Raw genomic sequence first — 9,111 nt, forward strand, 5'->3', positions numbered from 1 at the left:
ACCAAGGAAGCTGGAAAAGAGAAGGAAGAGGAGAAAAGAAAGAGTGTGGATCTGAAAACCAAGGAGAATGGGAAAGACAAGGGGAAGGAGGAAGAGAAAAAGAGTGTGGACCTGAAAACCAAGGAGAACGGAAAAGACAAGGAGAAGGAGGAAGAGAAAAAGAAGAGTGTGGACCTGAAAATCAAGGAAACCGGAAAAGAAAAGGAAGAGGGGAAAAGAAAGAGTGCAGATCTGAAACCCAAGGAAGCTGGAAAAGAGAAGGAAGAGGAGAGTGCGGATCTGGAAACCCAGGAGAATGGGAAAGACAAAGGGAAGGAGGAAGAGAAAAGGAAAAATGACGTGAAAGGCAAGGAGAACGGGACAGGGATGGAGAAGGAGGAGCAAGGGACGGAGAAAGAGAAGGAACAGGTCACAGAACAGGTCAAGGAGAACAGCAGCACCTCCATTAAAACCCTGTACCCGCCGCCGGTAAGGGACCTGGGACCCGGACTCTCGCTTCCGAGGTCACAGCGGGCATCCAGACCCGCTGGCTCTGTTACGTCGTCGTGGCCGAAGTACACAGAGAATCGGGTCTTATCCGAGGGCTTCTGTCTATGGATGGGGGGAAGTGCCAAGGTTCGAACACACTCCTCCTATCCCCAACTTTACCCCTTATGTCCCCGGTCCTACCCCTCCTTGTCTAGGGTCGAGAGACCAGGGCTCTTAATTGGTCCTGATGAAACAGAGACTGCCCCTGTGTCTGTCCCGCAGCGCTTCACACCAGCATGCGGACCACATAAACAATGCCGAAACCAGTATTGAACCCTCCTCCTTGAACTTACTGTGAATATATTCTTTGTTGGAAGAGAAAGCGTTCTTGAAAACATGCACGTTGAATAATACATAATGTGTCGGGGGGGGGGGGCTCCCTGGTTCTTTCCCACGGGTGCTGTAGTTACTGTCCACATGGCTTTCAGAAGGGAGGGTGGCAGGCTTAATTAGTCTCAGAACTCCAGGTCAGAACCTTAGTTGGTTCCTTGCCTCAGAGCCACTTCCTGGTTCCCAACAATTTGAATTGTTGACGGGACTTGATCCCTTGTAAAAATACAGACTCCACAGAAGCACAGATGATGAAAGAAATAACTATTGACAAAGAACAGTGATGTTCAGAATTAGATTTGAGTGTTTACCTTCCAGGGTGTATTTCACGGGGCCAGGCTTCTCACTTTGCCCTTCGGATGTGCCTGCCGCTGCCACTTCACCCAACGTGAGAAACTGTGTAGTTTCTAGTAGTTCTAGTAGTGGGCTGGGTTTGCGCCCTCCTAGGGGAGAAAAAATTAGATTTTCTTCTAAACTCTAGATTTACAATGTTTTGAGATTTCTCAAAACGGTAAACGTGAAGGACCCTGTGATTTGGTTTGGCTTGACTCTTAGAGCTACCGTTAGAACCCAGAACTTAAGCGATAAACTCTACCGCTGAGTCAGTCTGTACTGTCAGCTTAAAATATAAGCAAAATGTAAGCATTGAGTGCAGAATTTCTAGGGAAGATAGTCCAGAGGATTAGGAGTAGGGGACAGTTTTTAATACAATATTTCCTAAGACTTTGGTTGCCATTATTTCAGATATCACTAAGAAAAACTGCTTTGGCAGCAAAAGATGACCAACCAGAATAAAATATATCCTAATTTCAGTGATGCGAATGATCTCAGAATCAATGAAATGTGACAGGGCAGCCCGGGTAGGACTCGTAGTGGAAATGGTAGGGGACACAGGCACACCCTGCAGCCATTTCTTGGTGCCTCTATTTAAAGTGTGCAGCTTTGAAATTTTTCAATGGCCTATTCCTTACTATAGTGTAGTCTCAGAAAGGCACCACAACTCTTAGAATGGGAAAGGAGGCAAGGGCAGGAATATGAAATACTCATGAAAATACCAATTCATTAAGTCAATGAGGTGCAGCTGTTCAAGCACAAGGACCTGAATTTGGACCCCCAGCATCCACGTAAAACCACACACACAACACACACACACACACACACACACACACACACACACACACAGGTTCAGGCGAGTGCACCAGATTACACTACATAAAAACATTTCTCCCAAAGAACAGAACCTAAATATATACTGTCTTTAAAATCTGAGGCCTCCATCGATCCTGCTTTCTACATAAGTCCTTATTAGGCCGTGCCTTAAAACACCTTTCTTTCACGCAGATATTTTTTTTTTTTCTTAACAGATGAGAGTGGTTTCAGTACCAGCCCTAGAGAGGATTAAGGCCACTCTGGGCTAAAAAGTGAGACCCAAGAAAACAAAAAATTCAACAGACAGAAGAGATGGGCTAGAGATGCTAATGCTATTTAAGATCACCTTTGAACCAAACTTATCTTTACTCCTCAGAGGCAGAGGCAGGTAGATCTGTGAGTTCAAAGCCAGCCTGATCTACACAGTGAGTTCCAAGTCCTGTAGGGTGGATAGTGACCTCTGACTCCAACGTTAAGATCACGTTTTTGATTGGGGATGAGAATACTTGCTTAGCAAGTTCAACTTCCTGAGTTTAATCCTCTGCACTGTGCTCAATCAATTCTTTCTAGTGTTCCAACAGGGGAAGCAGAGTTATACGATATTATTTTGGAAGCAGGACCATTGGAGACAATTGCTAGTGTTTTTGTTTAAATATTTTGTTGGACTCGAGGAACCACATCCCTGAGCGCCCTGAGCTAGCCCTGCATTACTGCTGTTCTTCCTTTATGATCACTGGGTTTCTGTTTGTTTTTCAAGAGAGGGCCTTGGTCTGTAGCTTAGGCTGTCTTTGACTCACTATGTAGCTGAGGCTGGCCTTGAACTCAGAGAGTTCCACCTGCCTCTGCCTCCCTAGTGCTGGGATTAAAGGTACAAGGTCCTTTCTGTCTGATCATGTGATGAGAAACTCTAAGGCTGGAATGTTAATAGAGAGCTGCTTTTGAAATTTGCTTACAAATGCCCAGGTTTAATGTTTGGCTTTATAACAAATACTCTTTTGTTATTGTGATGGGTTTAACAATTTCTGTAGTCTTAGCCTTCCTGCTTAATCATGATACTTCTATTAAAAATATAAGAGAGAGCTGGATGGTGGTGGCACAAGCCTTTAAGACCAGCATCCCAGGCAGAAGCAGGCAGATCTCTGTGAGTTTGAGGCCAGCTAGGTCTACACTGTTACACAGAAAAACCTTGCCCCAGAAACAAACAAACAAAAGCATAAGGGAGGAACTTTGTCCTAATATTTTGTAGCCAGTTTATCCAACTAAGACAAGACAAATAACAAGACCTTAAGTACATCCCTGTTGGGTGGAACAGTCCACACTTGTACCATAGACAAACCACTCTAATAGACTAGTAGAGTTGCCAGTAGATGAGAATTCTAGAAGGAATCACAGTGTGCTGAGATGGCTCAGCAGGTAGAGACACTTGCTTTAGAGACTGACAATCTGAATGTGATCCTAGGACCTACATGATAGAAGGACATAACCAACTTGAAAGTTGACCTCTAAGCCGGGCGTGGTGGCGCACACCTTTAATCCCAGCACTCAGGAGGCAGAGGCAGGCGGATTTCTGAGTTCGAGGCTAGCCTGGTCTACAGAGCGAGTTCCAGGACAGCCAGGGCTATACAGAGAAACCCTGTCTCGAAAAACCAAAAAAAAAAAAAAAAGAAAAAAAAAAGAAAGTTGACCTCTGACCTCCATATACATGGTGAAGTGCCCCTGTGCAAGAACATATGCACACACACACACACACACACACACACAGTGGAAGGAAAAAAAAAGAAGAAAATGTATGGAAATTGGTCTGGGATCCATAGACCTGTGGCACTGCACAGGACATACATTCTAAGATGCGAGTGTGTGTGTGTGTGTGTGTGTGTGTGTGTGTGTGTTGATAGACTAACAAAGAATTGGACAATAGAAAAGGGACAAGAGAGTAATATCACAGGAGCCATTGTCTGGGTTTAGACCGGTTAGCAATTCTACTGGTATAGGGTCCTAATACGGCAAGGCACACTCTGTCAGGGGCCAGCCAAACAGCCCCGACTGGCATGGCTTTACTGCTTTATCTTTTATTTCACAGGTAGAAAATAAGCAGATCCTAGTACTAGGTCTGGATGGAGCAGGAAAGACCAGTGTCCTCCACTTGCTGGCTTCCAACACAGTCCAGCACAGTACGGCTCCTACCCAAGGTTTTAATGCAGTTCATATCAACTCTGAAGATAAGCAAATGGAGTTCCTGGAGAGTAAGTTCTGTTTCTCATCACCATGCATCTTCAGCCAGAACCCTCGGTCCCTGCTGATGCAGTGATCTTGCAGGATGTGACACCGGATGGGATTCTCCTGCACTTAGGGATGATGTGTAGTTGAATACTCCAGTGCCAGTGGTGCGGGGTGCGGGAGTTTTCTGCTGTTTCCATTTTCTCCCTTCTTTGTAGTGCTGGCAACAAAGGGGGCTTAGAAGAAGCCTTTAGGACACCCGCCTGTATCTCCTGTAATCATCCTTCCTCCTCCCTCACTGTTAGATACTCAGCGGTCTAAGCAAGCCCACGTGCATCATCAGTGATAAAATCGGAGGCAGTCCCAAACCTCTTCTAGTTAGCTAGCAGTCCTAGATCCTGTGCGGCAACACTGTCCCACTTCACTAATAACTCAGAGTCAGGTCATGCCTCCTCCCCTTATACTTCACCCCCCTACAAGACTTCATTTGTCCTCACAGCCCTAAATACCAGCTAGAGACACCCAGATTTATCAAAACAGCCCAAGCATGCCCAGATGTCTTCTGCCACCCTCTCCTTGGTGGACATGCCTGTGAATTTATTTGATGACTTCTTCCTCTCTGCAGTTGGTGGCAGTGAGCCATTCCGCTCCTACTGGGAAATGTACCTCCCCAAGGGGTGGCTGCTGATCTTTGTGGTAGATTCAGCTGATCACAAACGATTACCTGAAGCCAAGAAATACCTTCATCAGCTAATTAATCCAAATCCAGGGCTCCCTCTTGTTGTGTTTGCCAACAAACAGGTAAGAATCTGTACAAATCTGGCTTTGTGGGTCAGTGGCAGGCACCTTGCCTAGCTTTCAGGATTGTCCCCCAAAACGATGTTAATGTAACCCACACTTACTAGTTTCATTATTTATTCAGAAATGTCTGGTTTTAATAGGTAGATATCCAACAATACACTCTGTATTCAATCTCCTGTACAAATAAGTCTCCTTTATTTGTATCTGTATTAGATCTCCTGGAATATACACTATTTCAATAGAAAGACAATTTATTCATTTTATGTCCTTCACATCCTTGAGTTGCTTATCTGTTGACACATATAGGAATGGAAGGAATTGAACCATGTGCAATGAACATATTTCAACAAACCAATATTGACTGCTGCTTGAATTCAACACAATAATTGACCGGCTTCTATGTATAAAAAAAGAGTCTTGCCGGGCGCGGTGGCACACATCTTTAATCCTAGCACTCGGGAGGCAGAGGCAGGCAGATTTCTGAGTTCAAAGCCAGCCTGGTCTACAAAGTGGGTTCCAGGACAGCCAGGGCTATACAGAGAAACCCTGTCTCGAAAAACAAACAAAAAAAATTTCTTGTTTTAGATCCATTATACTTAAACTGAATTTATTTGATGCATGCATTAAAAGCAATAAACACCCAAGGAGAAACTTGTGCCCTGTTCTTGGGAGTGTAGGCTATTAAGGAAAAAAAAAAAACAAAACAGAATTTGTTTGCTGTAGTAAGTCTCCTTTATTTGTACATGCCCCAAAGGAATAAAATCAGAGAGCCAATCTATTTTTATACATCTGTGGTCATGGCAGCATTGTTGTTATTCCAACAGCCATGGGTTAGAAGTTATCTGTGTCTATCCGCGGATGAATACATAACGAATCGTGGTGTTTCCATTCAGCCCATTCCTTTACCTTTCAGAGGGAAGGGAGTTCTACTGCATACAACCACACAGAGGATCCTAGCATACACTATCTTCAGTGGATAAACTAGCCACAAAAGGACAAATGCTATGTGATTCTGCTTATCCAGAGTCATCAAATCTGTTGAGTTCCAAGTGGAACTGTGGCTGTCAAGGGCTGAAGGAGGGAGGAAGGTGGAGTTAGCTTAGTATAGATAGAGCTTTAGTTTATTGAGATAAAGAGTTTGGGGAATTGTTGATAGTAATGGTTTAAAATACTAAAATGGTAAATCTTATAGGTTCTTCTACTATGACTATTTCTTCTTCTTCTTCTTCTTCTTCTTCTTCTTCTTCTTCTTCTTCTTCTTCTTCTTCTTCTTCTTCTTCTTCTTCTTCTTCTTCTTCTCCTCTCTCCTCCTCCTTCTCCTCCTCCTTCTTCTTTTCCTCCTCCTCCTTCTTCCTCTTCCTCTTCTCCTTCTTCCTCTTCTCCTCCTCCCCCTTCTTCTTCTTCTTCAACAACTACGACTATTACTACTATTTCTACTACTACTACTACTCACAGATACACCCTTTAGATATCCAAACACTAAAAGAAAACACAGAACACTAATGAAGAAGAGCTCAGTTGCCTGCCCTTTCCCTGTGTCTTCTACGGGTGGGATGTTGTTCACAGAAGTTAAAATAGGTATTTATGATCGATGCTCTCCTACTTTAGCAGGAACCTGGATTGACATACAGGATAGAGGCTGGTCCAGCACATTCTGGCATACTGCTGGCATTTGAAAAAGAAGGGTTGATAATTGGTTTTTCATTTTTAAGTGAAGTACCTGAAAGCTTCAAAGACTCAGGGCCTAAAAAAATATAGCTCAAAGAGAGTGGATATGCTCAGCATGTGAGAGGTCCTGGGATCAATCCCCAGCAGTGGGAGGAGGAAGCTGCAAAGACTTAGAAGCTCCAGTATATCCTTTGAGCTATGTAGCACTCTGCTGAAAGGACTGTAATCTGGCCATTTTCTTGTTGCTGGCCATTTTTAGTATTCCCAGCTGTTTACTGTTGAGCGTTGCTGTGAGCTCTCGGATGAGTGTACCCTTATACATGAGGATACGCATTTCTCAAGTGTGCATACCTTGAAGTGCTGGGGTATCAGATTTGCAAATAGTTTTACTAGAGATTCCTAAATTGCACGAGTTGATTCTTCGACTGGGATGCAAGTAGCTCCGTACTCTCATCAAGACTCGCTGCTGTAACTGTTCCTTTTGCCACTGTGATGAGGCTAACATTGTTTTTCATCATCCTTATTTTTAAGGTGTTTATTAGTGGTTGAGTTCTATCTACATCTGTGGATTTTCTATTTCCTCTTATGTCCCCTCTGACTCTTCCTAGTGGTACTAGGAATCAAACCCAAGTTCTTTTGTACACTAAGTACATTGCTTACCAGTAAGCTGGACTTGAAGCCTCCCCCTCTCCTTATTTGAAATGTAAGGGTACTTTAATATTGTCTTAGTCAGGGTTTCTATTCCTGGACAAAACATCATGACCAAGAAGCAAATAGGGGAGGAAAGGGTTTATTCAGCTTACACTTCCACATTGCTGTTCATCACCAAGGAAGTCAGGGCTGGAACTCAAGCAGGTCAGGAAGCAGGAGCTGATGCAGAGGCCATGGAGGGATGTTCTTTACTGACTTGCTTCCTCTGGCTTGCTCAGCCTGCTCTCTTATAAACCCAAGACTACCAGCCCAGGGATGGCACCATCTACAATGGGACCTCCCCCCTTGATCACTAATTGAGAAAATGCCTTACAGCTGGATCTCATGGAGGCATTTCCCCAACTGAAGCTCCTTTCTCTGTGATAACTCCAGCTGTGTCAAGTTGATACAAAACTAGCCAGTACAAATATCTTCTGCAAAAACTCCATGTGTTGGTTATATGCATCACTAACATTTTCTCCAGAATCTCAGCGGTTATCACTTTTCTTTGCTAAGGGTTTATATTTTTAAATTGGAGATTGCATCCCTCCCCACCTCTATTTGAGACAGGGTCTCTCTACATAGTTCTGTTTATGAAGAAACACTATGGAGACCAGGCTGGCCTCAAACTCAGATCTGACTGCATCTGCTTCCTAAGTGTTGGGACTAAAGGTGTGTGTGCCACAATGTCCAGCAGATATTCCCATTTTTTAAATATTTAATTTGTATGTGTGTGTTTGTGCGTGTGTGTTAGTTCTGAAGATACGATTATACCCATGAGCCTCCATATATCCCACAAATTTAATATACAATTTTTGGCCAGAATAAATAGTGATAGCAACAAAGAACTCACAGTGACAAGTGCTAAAAATCAGAAAAATCTGATATGGGCAAAAACTAATTGGTGAGTGCGGTTTTATAGCATGTGCCTATAAACCCAACACTTGGAAAGACTCCTTGAAACAAAACAAAACAACCCAAACAAATAAAATAATGAATTAAATGAAACAAAAAAATAAAGTCATCCCCCTCCCCCAGCAAACACTTGCATAATTCTGAGAAGAACATTTTTATTCATACTATCACTGGGGTTATAATAAAATACCAGTGTTGTTTGTTTTAAGATGGTAGAGCCCTTTAGAATAAGGAATGCGTATTTGTATCCCAAAAGAATCCAGACTAACCAAGGTCTTCTGTTCTTTTTCTGTCCTGGGAGAAGGATCTTGAAGCAGCTTATCACATTACAGATATCCACGACGCTTTGGCTCTGTCTGAAGTGGGGAACGACAGAAAGTTGTTCTTGTTTGGAACTCAGGTGACCAAGAATGGTTCGGAGATACCCTCCACCATGCAAGATGCCAAAGACCTGATTACACATCTGGCCACAGATATGTAGAAGAGACTAGGACCGGCCCGGCCCATTGCTCGGCTCCCATACACCCACCACCAGAGGGGCTGAAAGGCAGGCTCAACCAAAGCTTTCCACTTTCAATAAAAAAAAATAAGCCATGGTTATTCTCGCAATACAGAGCGTTTATACGGAGAACGCTAGCCAATTCACTAGGATTTTGTTCTGTTTTTGTCTTTAGATTTTTAACTTTAAAAATTTTTAATTATTTGGAGAGAAATGCAGACTTTTGCTTTCGGTGCCGAGAGCTGAACCCCGAGCCTCAGACATGTTAAGCATGTTATCTACCCTGGCGCTGTACCCACTCACCGGGATTAAGG

At 43.4% G+C, this 9,111-nt stretch overlaps 1 protein-coding gene across 1 annotated transcript; it reads left to right on the top strand.

Annotated features, from left to right (window-relative positions):
- Window positions 1-1,679: 1,679 nt before the first annotated feature.
- On the top strand, window positions 1,680-8,779 carry Arl9 (ADP ribosylation factor like GTPase 9). The gene is made up of 4 exons (XM_021211244.1): window positions 1,680-1,718; window positions 4,088-4,250; window positions 4,850-5,025; window positions 8,603-8,779. The coding sequence occupies exons 1-4, from the start codon at window positions 1,680-1,682 to the stop codon at window positions 8,777-8,779; spliced, it is 555 nt and encodes a 184-aa protein (XP_021066903.1).
- The last annotated feature ends 332 nt before the right edge of the window (window positions 8,780-9,111 follow it).

Source organism: Mus pahari, chromosome 13 (genome assembly GCF_900095145.1).
Source record: "Mus pahari chromosome 13, PAHARI_EIJ_v1.1, whole genome shotgun sequence".
NCBI lineage: Eukaryota > Metazoa > Chordata > Mammalia > Rodentia > Muridae > Mus > Mus pahari.

Bases quoted from the DNA above. Each gene is read 5' to 3' on its own strand.
- Arl9 (XM_021211244.1), top strand. From the start codon at position 1,680: ATGATCTCAGAATCAATGAAATGTGACAGGGCAGCCCGG. The intron at 1,719-4,087 runs GTAGGACTCGTA...TTTATTTCACAG, and splicing joins AATGTGACAGGGCAGCCCGG to GTAGAAAATAAGCAGATCCT. The intron at 5,026-8,602 runs GTAAGAATCTGT...TCCTGGGAGAAG, and splicing joins TTGTGTTTGCCAACAAACAG to GATCTTGAAGCAGCTTATCA.